Below are 16,741 nucleotides of genomic sequence, written 5' to 3' on the forward strand. Positions count from 1 at the left end.
GCCATGCATGTGACTAATTGGCGGCTAAAATTTTGATTAATTGAAGATGGCTCATGATTACTTGGAGGGCACCATTGGCTTTCATATGTGCAATTAATTTTCTAGTCACCACAGTGGCCCATGAATGATTAATTGGTGGCTTCAATTTTGATTAATTGAAGGTGGCTCTTAGATCAGCATGATCGTGCATTCCTTCTGCTCTGTGTTCAATCGCTATGGTCCTTTTGATTGGAAACATATTTGCCCAATCCATTTCTCCTTTGTTTTAGAAAACACCAACATAGCTAATGTCGCCCTCCTTCGGGTAGCAGCTAGTTGATCTAAGGTGTGCACCACTTTCACCTTTTGTAGGGCATTTCTCATGTTAAAGAGCATCTTCTCTTGGGCGTGCATCTCCTGAGGTATTAGTAGGTTTGTTACTCGATAACTTTTTGGGATGCAGCTAAAGCTTATGAAGGTTTGAGATTGGTATTCAGCTGAATGGCCTAATGTTGCTGCCTCAAATGCTCCCACCAGTTGTGAGACCATATCTCATGTTCTTTGCTCTGATGGCAATGATCAAATTTGTGCATCTGTAATCACTTCTTGCTACTACTCTACAATGAGTCTTCTTTTCTCATTGTTTCTCCCTCCACAAATGTTGCAAAAGTGTCTTCCATTGTTGTTTCAATATCATACCATTTCTTTCCTTGCCCCGCAATCTATTCCTTGTGCCTTAACCAACCTTTTTAGGTTTCCTATCTCACAACATTTGTTTGCTTCTCTTTTAAGCCATGATGACCCACATCTTGCCATTGATGCCATGGTCACAATCAGTGAGCCACTAGAATAGACCCACTAAAATATAGAGTGGCTAGCTGGGTGCATTTTTTTGGCGAGCGTGTACAAAAATGGTGAGCTTACTCTCTCTCTCTCTCTCTCTCTCTCTCTCTCTCTCTCTCTCTCTCTCTCTCCCTCTCCCTTGTTTCCTCTCCCCTCACATGCACTCCCCTATTTTCCCCCCTCCTCTATTTTCTTTCTTCCCCATCTCCTTTCCTCCATGCTCTCTCTCTCTCTCTCTCTCTCTCTCTCTCTCTCTCTCTCTCTCTTCTCTCTCTCTCTCTCCATCACATCCCATAGAAAGGAATTATTGGTCTTCTTTGTCAATGTTAGTGTACTCTGATATTCTCTTAGTCTCTCCCCATGTCTTTGCCCTCTCTTCCAAACACATGATTATATTAAGTCTCACCTTCACATTTAAGGATTGGCATGGAGCTTTTTGGAGATTGAGAGAGGCAGTGTGGCTAGGAGAAAGTGGGATTGGGAACCCCCTCTACTTGGCGTTAATTTGGGCCACGTGTGTGGCCAAAAAGAGTCTAAAAATGACCCCTTTTTTTTCCAAATCTCAAATCTTAATGTATGAGAAGAAAGATCTTGAAATTTCGAGTAAGTTTCCTCTTTAGACCACATCAATCCGAGCTATGCATCAAAAGTTATGACCGTTCCAAGTTTATGTATAAGTGCAGCCGAAATGCCACTTGCCCTTTTTTTTATTTTATGTTTTTTTGGGCCCTTTCCACTTATACATAAACTTCGAACGGTCATAACTTTTGATGCATAGCTCGGATTGATAAGGTCTAAAAAGGAAACTTACTCAAAATTTTAAGATCTTTCTGCTCACATGCTCAAATTTGATATTTGGAAACAATTTAAAGGTCTATTTTAATCTATAAAGTTTTAGCCTCATGTATGGGAATGATGATGCAAGAGCATTTAAAAGAGGTGTGTGTGTGTGTCTATGTCTTTGTGTATGTGTGCATGGGTGTGGTTGTGGGTGTGGGTGTCTATGGGTATGTGGGTGTGGGTGTGTGTGTACCTACACACACATGCTCTCTCTCTCTCTCTCTCTCTCTCTCTCTCTCTCTCACACACACACACACACACACTTCACATCTCTTTTTCTCCCCCATCTCTCTCTTACCCTTCACATCTCTTTTTCTCCCTTCTCTCTCTTTCTCTTCCCACATCTTCCTTCCTACCATCCTCTCTCTCTCTCTCTCTCTCTCTCTCTCTCTCTCTCTCTCTCTTTGCAAAAAATTTCCCCCGTATTGCTACCAAAAATGTGGACAAATATAGATTTCGATGAATGCATTTGATCCCACACCCCATCGCTAGCTACACAAAATAATTAATAAAGTTTTGACTGTAATATTGATGGTTATACCAATACTAGTTTCAAGAAAGTTTATCGTTGAACATTAATTTCTTAAAAATAGCATTAAAAAATAGTGCCACAAAATATTCATGTTTATTTTGGTGCCATGAGGTTAATGATTGCATGCATGATAATGGATTATAAAAGGTTTAAAATAGGGCTATCTTGAGTTTTAAGAAGAATGGGGAATTAAATGCTAAATTCACCCACACGAGTTTTGCAATGGAGCTAGACAAAGTGTAGAGAGGCTACCACATCCTTAACATGGTCATGAAGTAGTGCATAAGTTGCACTAGGTAATTAATTTCATGCTATTTTGGACTCAAAGGTAAATGGCACCTTTCATTTGTAGCTACAACTAGTGCTAGAAAAAGTCATTTTTCTAAACTAGTAAAATAAAGTACTTTTACACAATCAAATTTTTCAATTTGAAATGTGTCATTTAAACCCAAAATGCATACAACCAAAAAATAAAGACTAGGCAAAATCCCAATTGGTTTTCAGCCATGCTAGCCAGTAAAGCTACACCAAAGGTTGGCCTTCATTAGCAATGAGCATAGGGAAGTTTAATGTTTCTAGATATAGAAACCTACAAGTTTCTACCACGTAAGTTTCCTTTATAACTTAAACTAGGTAATACCTAGCTATGAAGCAATATGATAGCAAGCTAGAAAGGGGGAGACATGTGCTTGGAAGATGACAGCATACACCTATCTTGAGCAATTCGCTCATTGTCCTTATGTGACATATGCTACCAAGTCGACAAGAAAGGTGGACTGAATCACATTTGGAATGTTCCTAAGGAGATTCCACAACAATAGACTACCAATCTCACCATTGACATCGTCAACCACGATTCAATGGTGGGCATGGATGACAAGCTTGTAGGCAAGGTCCGTAATGCCCTCTCAGAGATTATGAAAAGTGGAATTGAGTATCCAAACCAACTAGAGTTCACAAGATACCACTTCAAAAGGCCTTTCAGCCACATCCATGGCAAGCTTGATACCTCATATCAGTTGAGTGAGAAGTTTTGGATTGAATCAATAAGAAAGAAGTTGGGTGCCACTGCATCTAACAGAGCAAATCCAATCATTATGCATCAAGATGATGAGCCCATAGTAGCATATCCCTCTAATATAACTTTGGTTGGCTACTCAAATGACTGACACACGGTAAGCATAATAGCTACAGGCACATCAAACATTTAAGAGCAAGCTACTTACTCCACAAGCCTCAGCTATGGCATGACCAATTTTAGTTTCCATTGTTCCCCTTGAGCTCTTAATAAGACAAGTCCTTGAACTCGATATCATCCCATTCAAATTGGTGCTTCCTATCTTTCTGATTCCTATGCCTTACACATTGGTTATTCCTACAACTAGATCATGAACAACAAGGTATTCTATTACAATTTGGAAACAAGGGTGTTGCACAAAGTTGTCTCAAGTTTCAACAATAGGTCAACAGAGTCCCGCACTTTATTTTGAGGCACCTGGTAAAGATGGGTGACATGCAAAGGAGTGACTAAGAATCACTAATTGTATCCAAGCTCTATCCTTGATTCTTGTAAAAGAGGACGACTAAGAATCAATAATTATATCCAAGTTCCATGTTATGATGTTATCTATTATTGATCTTTTACAATCGAGTGGGCAACTAAGCCTCTACTAGATGACACAAGAAGATCTACAATGCGTTGTCGAGTTCTAAATTTCTCTCGAGTTTTTCAATGCTTTTTGTGAGATTTGGTGAATTTCTATGCACCACATGAAATTGCTAATGGAGGTTGCACATTGCTGCTGGAGCTGCTGGAGATTGGAAAGATTTGTAAAGTGCTAAAATCGAGGTTTTGCATATCGTGAACATCTATATTTCATTGTAGATTGGAACATTTGCACACCATGACTCTCGAGGTGAATTCTTAAAGGCTTCGACAAGTTGGAGCTGGAATGGATGCTGATATCACATGCTATATTATTTTAGTCTGCTGGAATTGAATGCAAATAGTCAATGTGTAGATTGGGAGGTTGTGGATAAGTGAGGTGAAAGGTGTAAAAGTTGGAGGAAGGAGGGGGAAAGGGAGGGCTAGAAGATGCAACATAGCATTCTAAAGTGTATGGCCTAGCAATTTCTTACTACCATTCTGAGTCGGCCTGGTGTTACTACAATTTTGCCAGAATCAACCTGAAAGGAAGCAATAGCTTCTCAATTTAAGACTAGATTCATGCCCATTTCAATAGATACAAGAAGCTTACAAATAGTACGATTAAGTGTTTGGCCAAGCGATGTGGAGGAGAAGACTTAAAAGAGAATATGAATGTTTGCTACTCCATGACCTATTCGATCTCTTTTGCAACAATCAGATACATGTCCTACAAGGAAATAAAAAGAAAGCACAAACTACACAATAGTCAATCTCTTTTTGGATAAGGGGGTAGCTCTTTGCATTCTAAATCTGACTTCATTTGCTTCAAAAGCCCGATGTATGTGAAGCTTGCATGATGGGCAAGCAACATCGGCAGCCCTTTCCTAAAGAGGCAACTACAACTTGTATGCCAAACTTGTCAAAATCGTTGCAGATGGGCGCCATTTGAATCGTTGGACCTTGACATAGTTCTTTATGGTAGGCACAGCCTAATACTTTGCACCAACTTCTAGTTGTTCTCTCTCTCTCTCTCTCTCTCTCTCTCTCTCTCTCTCTCTCTCCACGATAATATAGGTCGCCTAGCTTTATTGTGATGTAGCTTTCCGATGATCAAAATGTGAGGAGCTAAATGTGATCTGAATGCTTGACCATAAACAACACTCAATAGGCAGCTAGTGCCAATTATGAACTCCGGGACTCCACGCAAGATGCATAGTATTAAATGTAACACACTTTGCAAAAAAAGAGACCTTACACAATAGACAAATAAATGCCAAAACTGCCCACCTCAATCAAAAAATAGGCCAAGTACTTGAACTCCATGTTGTCCTTTTTTAATTGGTGCTTCCCATCTTTTGGTTCATGTGCCTCTCACATTGTCTATTTCTGTTAGATCGTGCACAACAAGGTATTCTATTATTAGTTGGAAACCAAGGTGTTGCATGCAACTGTGAGCAATAGGCCAAGGGAGTCTTGCACTTTATTTCAAGGCACTTGGTAAAGATGGGTAATATGCAAAGGACTCTGCAAAAATGGGTAGGACCACTATCAAGGCTCCTTTGAGGACAAGGGATCCATCTTAACTACATAGGCCACACATGGAAATAATGTAGATCAACTATGCAATCGCCCTAAGATTCCAAGAAATAACTCTTCCATTGATTAAAAATCAATGTGTTAACAATGGGTATACAACTCAATGCATGGGCTATCACATTGTAGCGACCTTTTGAAGATCTGAGTTGAATGTCAAACCGTTGGAGCATCTCTACCCAATGAGCCTTTTGACCTCTTAACTCCCTTTAGTTAGATAGCCATTTGATCCTATCTCAATCAAATACTATCTCAAACTAGGTACCAAAGATATACCACTTGGCCCCAAGCAAGTGCAATGTGGCCTAAAATGCTTCAAAACGAAAATGGGCCAAAGGGCATGCTATCAGGTATGATGCTATGTATTATGAAATGCAATGACCTTTGACATGCTTATAAGCCATATAGCAAGGGATAAAATTGTAAATTGTGTTGGATTTATTAAAAGATCTTTGCACATGCTCAAATTGCACATTTCAAATTCTTCCATTCTAGGGTGAATCTAGATACCAGTATCACCAACTATCAATGTTTTAAGACCAACATGCAGTAGTCCCACTAGTTTGGATGCCATTATTTCATTTGGTTTTAAATTGCAACAAATCAAAGAAAAATCAAGGAGCATGCCCTCAAATGGGTGCGCATAATTTTAACAACACATTGGAAGCCCCTTAAACCATACTTGATGTTCTCAATTAAATGTGTCCTTGGTTGAGGAGAAGCTCACGTAGTGTAATTTTGAATGCTTACTTGATTGCATGTATGTGCAAAACAAAAATTTGACGTTTTTGAATAAATTCTTAAACCCTATACCCTTCATGATGCATTAGCACTTGTAATGCTTTAACAATCTCATTCCAACAAGTCTTTATTCCAAACTTTTTTGGTATCATGTTCAAGTATGGAATGTGTACTATAACTTGAAGACCAAGTTTTCCAGATTCCGTTAAGCAATGCATAATCTATTGGTCAAGCAAGATACCTATATACAAAAAATTCCTTGAACCACACCAAAAATGGGTACAACCAAGCAAACATTGACCCATGACCAAGAATTGAAAATGCCCAAACTTTGTACAAAAAGCGGCCTTAGGATTATTCGCTTCTCGTAATTGCACCTTGTAGTAACTAGAGTGCAAATCTATCAGTGTAAAGTACTCTGCACCTTGGAGTTGATCAAACAACTCATCAATTCATTGGCATCATATACTTTTTCTTAAACATGATCACGTTAAGACCACCATAACTGATGCATAAGCGCACAGATCTATCTTTGTTCACCAATAAAATTGGTACCTAGGGGAAGACACTTGGTTGAAGAAAGCCACTTTTAAGGTAGTCCGCCAGTTGACTTTCTACCTCATGATCCTCTGAGAGACTCAGCCAGTAGGGTAGTTTATTGACCAGTTTAGACTCTAGTATGACTTCAATGACATGGTCTACAACTATTGAAGGTGGCAAGCCTCCAAGTAGCTCTAACATGCTCTTGAAGGTTGAAAGCCATATGTCCTTGTCAAAACCATTTACCAAAGACACCTTATACTAGTGGCCATTAGAAATTTAACTTCAATTTCTAGTCTAGCTTATAGTTCAAGAAATTCTGTAACCCAATTATCATCCATTATGATCCTCACTTTGTTCCCATGGATGGTTCCATGCATTCGAACCAACTCATGTGGTCTAAAAGTGGGAAGTCACGTTGTTGAAGTGATAGCACTCATGTGGGAAGCATCATTAAGGAAAATTTTAACCTCTTTGAATTTCTTAGAAGTCTCGAAAGGCAACATTTTAATCATGTGTATAGCCTCTTCTTTTCCATTACTTTGCTCATCTGACATTTTTCCCTTTTGCAACTTAGGACACTATGTGTCCTTCTTCAAAACAATAAAAACAACATTTTTCTTCTTTTGCCTTCTCAAAATCAAAAGATTTCAAGAAATAGAATGGTCCCAAGGGTTGCTTACCTTGGTTTAACCTTTCTGGAGGTCCCTTATGTTTATGGGGGCCCTGAAACTTAGAACCATCAATTGGGATAGACAACTTTTGCCTTATAATTGCTCGCTTTCACTGACCAACTATATTAGGAAAATCTAGGAAACTTTTATAGCCTCTTTGAGCATGCTCATTCATAGGACGTAATTCTTATATTCTTGAAGGGTTAAGCACACAAATTAATTCGTGTAGCTTTAAAAAATTGTCCATATCTATTAACTTAACGGCGAGGTCCCTATAATTGGCGATGTTTTGGGTCAATGGAAGATTCCACATCTTACACTGATCCCAAGCATCTGGATCATGCTCCATTTTGTTCTCAATGAGAAATTTCTTTTAAAGAGTGATTTAGACCTTGACCATGTAGTAGGGCATGTTTCACTTTTATCAGACTACTTTTTCTCCTTAGCATTGAAGGTAGGAGGCTTACATCATTCAAAATGGTAGCGACATCTCTCGATCTGATAAACCCCTACGAGACTATGGGAACTATGGGATTGACTCACGATCCCACCCCAATGGTAGGAACATTTGATGTCTGAGCCACATAATGCAAAATTCATAAAGAAAGTTAATATGCCATTTGAATTTCATGCAACATGAGTAAATTTGATTCACACTAATCTCTAGACCCACCCTTCATGTCTTAAGACTCTTAAACTGTGTCATGCCCACTAGATCGTCACCTAGTAATCCATTATTTTCTTCTATATGCATATCCACATCAGGAGGGACTATAATCCATAACAAACTTGACATCCACATTAATCACAACCATAGTGCATCTTCCTTTAGTTAATACAAGATTAGCATTCACACATAGTATTGTGATGGATAATATGTACAATCTCATAACAATGAGAGATCATTACCACATCATCAATTGTTCCACATCACCTCAATGTAATGAGCTTATCACCTCACTACCACACCGATCCTTACAATTGAAGTTGATTCAAGCTAAATTAACTTATGGTTCCTCTAAGCATAACCTTAGTTTATCTTAAGCCAAACTCACGTTAACTCTACTTCATTTACTATAACTGACTCAACCATAGGTACCTAACCATGGTTGACTCACTTGAGCTCTACGTCATTTACTATAACTCGCTCAACCATATGTAATCACCTTAACTCTACTTCATTTACTATAACTCGGTACCTAACCACGGTTGACTTAGCCTAGCATCACTTTAGTTGTATACTTGAACTAAACTACAGCCTAATTGATGCATTAAGCCCATCTAGCATGTAGGTAAGGTAATGTATCAAAATATTAATTTGAAGTAGCCTAGTGGCCCTAGTAGCTAGTATAGGTGGTAGCTATCAAAGCCACCAATTTAGATCTCCCAACTGATATTGAGTACTTTGTTACCATTGGAAGTGACTTCTTTGGAAAAGCATGGTCCTTCTTGCCAATGGGAGTGGGAAATGTCTTCACCACATTCGTGATCACAACCAAGATGCTACAAGTCCTCCACTAGGAAGGAAGGAAGGCTAGACAAGGTATTTGTTGTAGCTCACTACATGTTCAAGTTAAGCAAGGAGGGAATAAAGAAGAAAGGCCATTATAGAGGTCCTTCCCCTTCAAATAGATGCAGCTTCTTTTAGGGCTTAAAATAAATAGATTTAAATGCTTTACAAAGTACCATACCATTGAATATCATTTTAATGATTTGGAATGGATATTATTGAATCCTTGTTTCTTACCATGCATCATACTTGGGTGTTGAAAAATATGCTTCATTGTGCTTCTAGGGTATATGCTTGGCTCTGATGGGTATGATATTGTGCAAAAGCTTTAAACTCACTTATTTTAAGGCCTCTGTAAAGTATCATACCCATAATATACCATTTGCATGATTTGAAATGCATATTTCCTCGTTTCTTGTCATGCATCAACTTTAAGCCAACTAGAACACTAGCATATGGAACCATGCTCTTGCAAACCTCTATTGAGTCCTACCACTAGATGCTTTGGAGTCCTTCACCCACTTCAAACTATCTCTGTAGGCAAAATAAACCTTATTGTTGATCTACAATAACTCAATGTAGGCCTCAACCATGAGCAATCAAACCAAAGGATGATGCAATAGCTTGCTAAAATTACTATTTGAAGGCTTCTAGGTAGCCAAAACAATTCCATTTTCTTCACAAGGGTTAAAAATCACCCTTTGGTGGTGCAAAACAAGCATTGGTAATTTGTTTTTATATATAGGTAGATTATCTACTACCAAGCAAATTGGGGAAACAAATTGTTTTTAGAAGTAGGGTAGCTTGATATATAGGTTGGAAATTGTAAAATCCAAATTCAAAGAGTTCTAAAGGTTTTTGGACCACCCACGGCTTAAGTAAGAAGTTTCCAATAGAAAATTAGTAGTCTTAGGCAAGAATAAGACTCCACAAACTGAACAATGGCCTATAGAGAATGAATAGAAGCTATAGATGTCTCTCTAATATGGGTGATGGCTCCTAGAAGTAAACCAGCTATCTAGAAGCTAAGCGACTATAATGAGAAACTTACATGGGATAAGTGACCTCTTTTTAGTACGTATCGGGTTGCTAAGAAAGAACATAAATAGCTTATTGCGCTCCTAGTCTAAACATGCTAGAAAAATGAGCTACAAGCAAGTCGAATCAAGCTACTACAGGATTCGAGCTTCACAACCTGTACAAAGTCTCGCTTCGAGATGGAAGTTGAAGAGAACAAGATTGCATCAAAGGAAAAAAAGCAAGAGCTTACTAGCTTTAAAGCAATATCAAATGCTTTGATACCATTCTTAGAGCACTTATAGGCGAGGAGAATTGAAAGCTTAGAATTCTACCTATCTACATAGCTCCCAAGCTTTCTTTGGGCACTTTTTTCTATTTTAGGTAACCCTACCTTACTTGGCAAATCACTCGTGCTTTACATGTATGGCCACTACCATACTGTCCACCACCATGTGCCCTCTAGCCTAGCTATGCTGGCTCCCATTGAACCTCATAGATTACTTTACTACCATGCTTCCTAAGCTCGATCCTTTACAATCATTCGTCCTATGTTCGATCCTCTACATGTCCATTATTAGCGTCAACTCTTGCTTTATTTCGGAGATCCATTGTTATGACAATCATACTACTGGATGATTGTAGCATGACCTTTGCTAGTAGGGAACCGAAATGCAATGCCCTTTTAGTAGTACCTCTAATGATTTAGTTACCCAAATTGAATGGAATTATGCAATAAGAGAAGGCCATGTGAAATGGAAGAGAGAGAGAGGATGAGGGGAAAGGGGAGAGGGGGGAGGAGATGAAGAGGGGAAGGAAAAAGGTTGGTGATGGAATTATCGACTATGAGGAGCTCAACCTAGAGGTGGAGGATGTCTATGCATATATTTTTTGCTGTGCAAGGAGGACATTGTGCAAAGTAAAGAAGAAGAAGAAGAAGATGAAGATGAATCCCATGAAGAACTAGGGGAAGAAGGGGAAGAAGGAGAGGGAGAGGTAGAGGTAGAGGGAAAATGGACCAAGAGACATAGAAGGGGCTAAATTTTATAGGGTGTGTTGATATCGGGCATACATGCATCCATTGAGACAAGTATACTGGTAACCAAGTTGAACTAAGGAAAACCCATGAATACTTTGCAACAAATTGCCACCGTATTGCTTATAAAATATGTGCACAAATATAGATCTTGGATGAATGCATTTGGTCCCACCCCATTGCCACATACACAAAATAAAAAATAAAAAATTGATGGTAATACCAATACTAATTTTAAGATATTTTATCATTGAACATCAATTTCTCCAAAATAGCTTTAAAAATAGTGCCACAAAATACTCATGTTTATTCTGGTGCCATGAGGTCAATGCTTGCATGCATGATTATGGATTATAAAAGGTTTAAAGTAGGGCTATCTTGAGTTTTAAGAAGAATGGGGAATTAAGTATTAAATTCACCCACATGAGTTTTGCAATGGAGCTAGGCAAAGTGTAGAGAGGCTAGCACATCCTTAACATGGTCATGAAGCAATGCACAAGTTGCACTAGGTAATTAATTTCATGCTATTTTCGACTCGGAGGTAAATGGCACCTTTCATTTGTAGCTAGAGCTAGTGCTAGAAAAAGTGGTTTTTCATAACTGATAAAATAAAAGTTGACTCTTACACAATCAAATTTTACAATTTGAAATGTGTAATTTAAAACCAAAATGCATAAAAATTCAACCAAAAAATAAAGACCCAATTGGTTTTAAGCCGTGCTAGCCGATAAAGCTACTTCCAAGGTTGGCCTTCATCAGCAATGAGCATAGCGATGTTTTATGTTTATGGAAACCTACAACTTTCTACCGCGCAAGAACTAAGTTGGGTAGGCAACCTTTGGACTAGAGTAAAAGACTAAATGCCAAGTAAGAAAGAACAAACATGAGAAAAGATCCATAATCTGAGAGGAGAAAATACCTGGCTATGAAGCAGGATGATAGCAAGCTGGAAAGGAGGAGACATGTAAATACAACGAGAACATGAATCTTTTAATGGAAATTTGAAATTCCCAAAAAGATGTCTCCAGTGAATTGGAAAAGTTTACTAGCTTTTTGTGGACATTGCTCCACAAAGGCACAGTGGGATAGTCGGTGATTCTAGTTTTGTTTTGAGAGATGGGGCCCTTACACCCACCAGACATCTGAAGAACTTTGTTAATTTTTTAAATTTTGTCTCCCACACACACACACGACCAACTACAAGGGGCACCACTCCCCGTGGCCTATGTTGACAAGCAGCATGGGTGTTCTCTAGGGAATCCAATGCAGGTAGCTAGCTCAAGTGGACCATGCCCAAACCAGTTGAGGTGCCGCTGCACCCTCTCATCCCCTTGTAGAGCTTGTTAACTCGAGACATGTGGTTTGCAAACCACCCTGTCACTATTCAGGCTGATCTGCAACCGGTTTTCTGTTGCTACTACAAAGAAAGGCCTCGAGGAGCAACTAGGTTTTGCAAACCAGGTCTGTGAGTGAAGAAGCTCTGAGGACCTTTCCTAGGTGAGCATTGGTGGCCAACCCAAAGCCTCGAGGGATTTGTTTGGCCACCGTGCCACATGTGCTAGGAGTTGTTCCCATCATCCATGCACACTGGGTGCGCGCACCTAGGTGACATGCAGCACGTGCGACGTGGTGGTGGCGAAACAAATTCCTAGAGGCTCTGGGGAATTTGAGAGGCCACCGGAGGTCACCGACACGGACACAGCAGGAACAGGTCCTTGGATGTCTTTGGTTATGGGATCCCTCGATTGGCCACCAGGGCTCACCGACATGGACACTGCGGCGGCAACCAGCGGGGTGCACAAACCGAGTGTACATAGGAACAGCTCCTAAACACGCTCTAATCCGCCTCTAATCCGCCTAGGAAAGGGATCATTAGCAACACAAACAAGTAACGACCGTCGTCTTCAACACTTGAGATGCTTCCAGTTTGAGATGCAAAAATCCATTTTTCTGAGCTCAATTTCTGAGCTCCAACGACAGAAATCCGTCCAACTCCAACAATTTCCCCGATCGTTTTCTACTTTCTGTTCTCTCCTTCCTCAGATCATTTATATGCTACAACAATTTCCTTCCACCAGCTTCTTCATGGCGGGAAATTGAGCTTCTGCTCATTCCAGAATCGATGGAACCAGAAGACTTCTTCTGATCGTTTGCATTGCCTTTCCTATGCTAAATCCTTTCGACCGGCTGCTGCATTTGCGTTTCATGGCGGGAAATTGAGGTGGAATGTTTTGTGCTGTGAGGACTGAGGTCTTTTACATCACCTGAGAGCCGGTTCTTGCCAGATTGCGTCTTCTTTCATGGCTACATATTGATCTCCCACGCAAGGAGTAGAGAAGGCAGGTGCTCGATGGCCAGAACGAAGCACAGGCCCAAGAAATCTGCAGCCGTTGCCTCCTCTTCAAATGTCACAAATGCTTCCCACCAAGAACCAGGTTCTCTCGGCAATATATCCTTGGATGCTTCCTCCACTTTCAGTATCTGCATTGTCTCTTCTGACGAGCAGTTTTGGGTTTAGATTTGTTCCCTCGTTAGCGTTCGGGTTTTGCACGTAGGCAAATGCGCCAATTCTAAGCGCACAAGAGCCTGTGCCTCTCATTTAAAAGAACTATTCTCTTGGGTAACTTTCCCGTGATTCCTCGAATGCAGAACCGCGCGGAGGCCGAAGCAGTGGTGGACCTGCGGTGCAGAATCGTCCACGGAAACCTCACCGGTTCAAACCTGGAACGGTCGCCTTAAGGGAAATCAGACATTACCAAAAGAGCGTCGATTTCCTTATCCGTCCCCTACCGTTTGCACGACTTGTAAGTGCATTATTTCGCACAAGGTGCATATGGAGAGTATGCATTGTTATCCTCCAGCTGAAAGCCTTCATAATTTATCAGCTTGGGCTGCCTTGTCGCGTCTATGTCCACAGGTTAGGGAAATTGCGGCTCACTTTTCACACGAGGTAAACCGTTGGACTGCCGAGGCGCTAATCGCCCTGCAGGAGGTATTTGAATTGGCAGCCTCCAAAGGAGTACAACCCATCTCTTGGTATCTTGATCATGAAGTGAGGTGTCTGGCAACTTTTCTGTACTGAAAATGCGTACTATTGCAGGCTGCCGAGGACCACCTTGTCCATCTATTTGAGGACACTAATCTCTGTGCCATTCATGCGAAACGTGTTACTATCAGTAAGATCTCTGAGTACGGGACTCCTTAGATGTGTAGTTAATTTTGACTCTTAAACTCGTGTAGAAAAGTTTGACATGCAGCGTTATGACTTCTGAAACCAGAAGAGAAGAGCTCAAACAATCAATTTCTGTGCATGCCCACAAGTGCTTATAAAAGGAGGCTTGCTGTAGGTGTCATAAATCTCTTGGACAGGATGACCTAGGTTATTTATGAGTGGACTAATTCAAACATAGCTATATCTTCTGAAGACCTTTAGCATCAGCTTTTCCTCCAGGATCTTTCTTAGACCGTTTGAGAATACTTTACAGAATCAATTTTTTGTACTCGTTTTGAATGTTTTTGAGCCATACCTCTGTGACTTGTTATCAAGCCAACACAATTGAACCCTTATAACTCACTATCAAATACATGAACCTTGGTGGCATGAAAATCTTCTCAGTTCTGAATAGAGATGCATGTCAGCTATGTACGCATGCGTGTCTCTCTCTCCAAGCTAACGATCTAATACTCTGAAAATAGACAAGCTTTTTCCAACTCCTCCCAAGAAAGATGGATTTCAGTGTGAAGATTTAGCAAAGGATTGACATGTGATGTGCTGCCAGATTTTGGCTAGGACAAAATATCTTATTTCAGATGATTCAAGGAAATAGGAACTTCAAATTTATTTTTTAAGGATGTGTAAAAGACAGCTATACTAGTTCTTGGCCATTTTATGAAGTTCCGTAGCATTCATTCACCCAATAACTCAGCTGAGCAACTGTGTCACTGATTGTGTCATTGACCCTGGGATTAGGATTATATGGTCTATATCCAAGAGGTGCTGGAGGGCATAAGTACATTCAGATGCCACCGCTAGAGATGGGGTGTTATTTGAGTCTTACATTTGCGAGGGTGATGCCTCTTACAGACAGTGGCTTCAACGTAATGCATTTGTTGCTTTGTGACACAACAATTGTGCTATAAAGGTTTTGGAAACCCACCTGTCGTATTGTGCCTATTTGTGCAAATACTTCGCCATTAAAGGTCCTATTTCAAAATTTTCTGTAATCCCACGTCTTGTCTTTCTCCTTTATATTGAAATCTCTCTGTAACCCCCCAACCCTCACTGAATAAATGTATTAGCTGTTTTCTTGCTGGCCCATAGACCCGTGGACATTGACTCTCTCTCTCTCTCTCTCTCTCTTTCACACACACACACACACACACACACACACACACACACACCTCCCTTTCTTCTCGTTTCTTTCTCAACCTGGCTTTCCCACATTGAGGTTACTGTGCATAGTTGCAAACCTTGTTTTGGGCAACATTGCGTGCTGCAATGGCAGGCAACATGAAGATGTACACCTTGGGGTATGTATTCTGAATTTTTATCGTTGACTTCAATAGCTTGTTTTGGAGTATTTGTTTGTTATGGAGTTCTCAACAAGGAGAGTGGAATATAAGCTAGATAACCAGAGGGTACAGCTTCAATGTAGAGGCATGCGACCCCTATTACTTGATGAATAAGAATTGGCGTTGTGGACTTCATGAAGGCTGCGATGCTGACAATATCAGCTGTCACAGAGGCTACCCTGATGACATATCTAGTTGCAAGATACTGGAGATTCACAACAAACTGAACTGAAGACTACATGTCAGAGGCTGTAGGGGATGGGTCGAGGATAGTACAACTGGTACATTGGAAGGCTGTTTAAACCCAAGATTTTTGTTAGAAATAACCACAACAGAAGGTATGCGCAGTGGAAGATAGATATGTGTAGCCCAGGAACTCACACAGTAGTGTTAGAGATGGAATCCAAAACTTGTTTACTTAGTGTGCTCAACATTCATGTGCAAGCCAGTAAAGACAGTGCTAATAAGACGGAGATAGAACCAACAGTAGATATATTTCCATCCAATGGATGCAATACAGAACAAGTATAGAGTGCCCAACAGAGCGTGGTCCTCTGTCCTTACCAAAATGTGCTGTCCTACCACTTCCGTGGCACCCCTAGATCACTCATCCTGCGTGCTCCCGTAGAGCTTGAGTTGGCTTTGTCACCGTGCCTGCAAACGCACCTCCGAGCTATCCGTCCTAGACAGCCATGTGTGAGGTAGTGAACGCACCTTTGATCCTTGCACCTTGCTGCCCTGGAGGATAGCCAAGGATGCAGTCTCCCTCTGGGCTCTGTCTGCAGCAAACAGCGCCCTCTGGTCCTTCTGGAAGATGGCCCAAACACCTGCTGCCCTGCTTCTCCAAGCTGCTGCTGAAGGGCTGCTCAGATGGATCAATTGTGAGCCAAGGGACTGGGAGCCCCCAAAATGAATGGACCCAAGCAGCCCCAAACCAGCTGACTTTGCTGGTCGGGGGTGCCAATCTGGTTGGCTCCAACTGACCCAAGGTTGGCTGGCTTTGACCAGCAACAACCTTGGCCTGCCTGGCCACGAGCCACTGTCCTAGGCTTCCTCTGCCCCTAGTTGGGGTCTTGCAAAGCCCATGCCTGGCCCCAAACCTTCTGCAAAACAGGCACAATCTCTGCCCTACTGTTCCGCCTCTGTTCAGGCCCTGTCCAGCCCTGGAATCTCTGGTAAAAGCTCTGTACAACAGCTGCAGGCACCCGTACAGCAG

The 16,741-nt window shown here is 40.9% G+C and overlaps 1 protein-coding gene across 2 annotated transcripts in view; it reads left to right on the forward strand.

Moving 5' to 3' along the window:
- Nucleotides 1–12,861: 12,861 nt before the first annotated feature.
- The window catches only part of LOC147887018 (uncharacterized), a 28,660-nt gene continuing 24,780 nt past the window's right edge, over nt 12,862–16,741 (forward strand). The window contains exons 1-4 of one of the 2 annotated variants that reach the window (XM_087394757.1): nt 12,862–13,388; nt 13,603–13,757; nt 13,839–13,903; nt 14,054–14,129. In XM_087394757.1, coding sequence (XP_087250883.1) covers nt 13,304–13,388; nt 13,603–13,757; nt 13,839–13,903; nt 14,054–14,129 — 381 coding nt within the window. In that variant the 5' untranslated portion in view covers nt 12,862–13,303. Of the gene's footprint in view, nt 13,389–13,602; nt 13,758–13,838; nt 13,946–14,053; nt 14,130–16,741 lie in introns of both variants that reach the window. The other variant, XM_087394756.1, reaches the window with a different exon arrangement.

Source organism: Dipteris shenzhenensis, chromosome 23 (genome assembly GCF_047967505.1).
Source record: "Dipteris shenzhenensis isolate YYH24624 ecotype China chromosome 23, Dip_SZ_1.0, whole genome shotgun sequence".
Taxonomy (NCBI): domain Eukaryota; kingdom Viridiplantae; phylum Streptophyta; class Polypodiopsida; order Gleicheniales; family Dipteridaceae; genus Dipteris; species Dipteris shenzhenensis.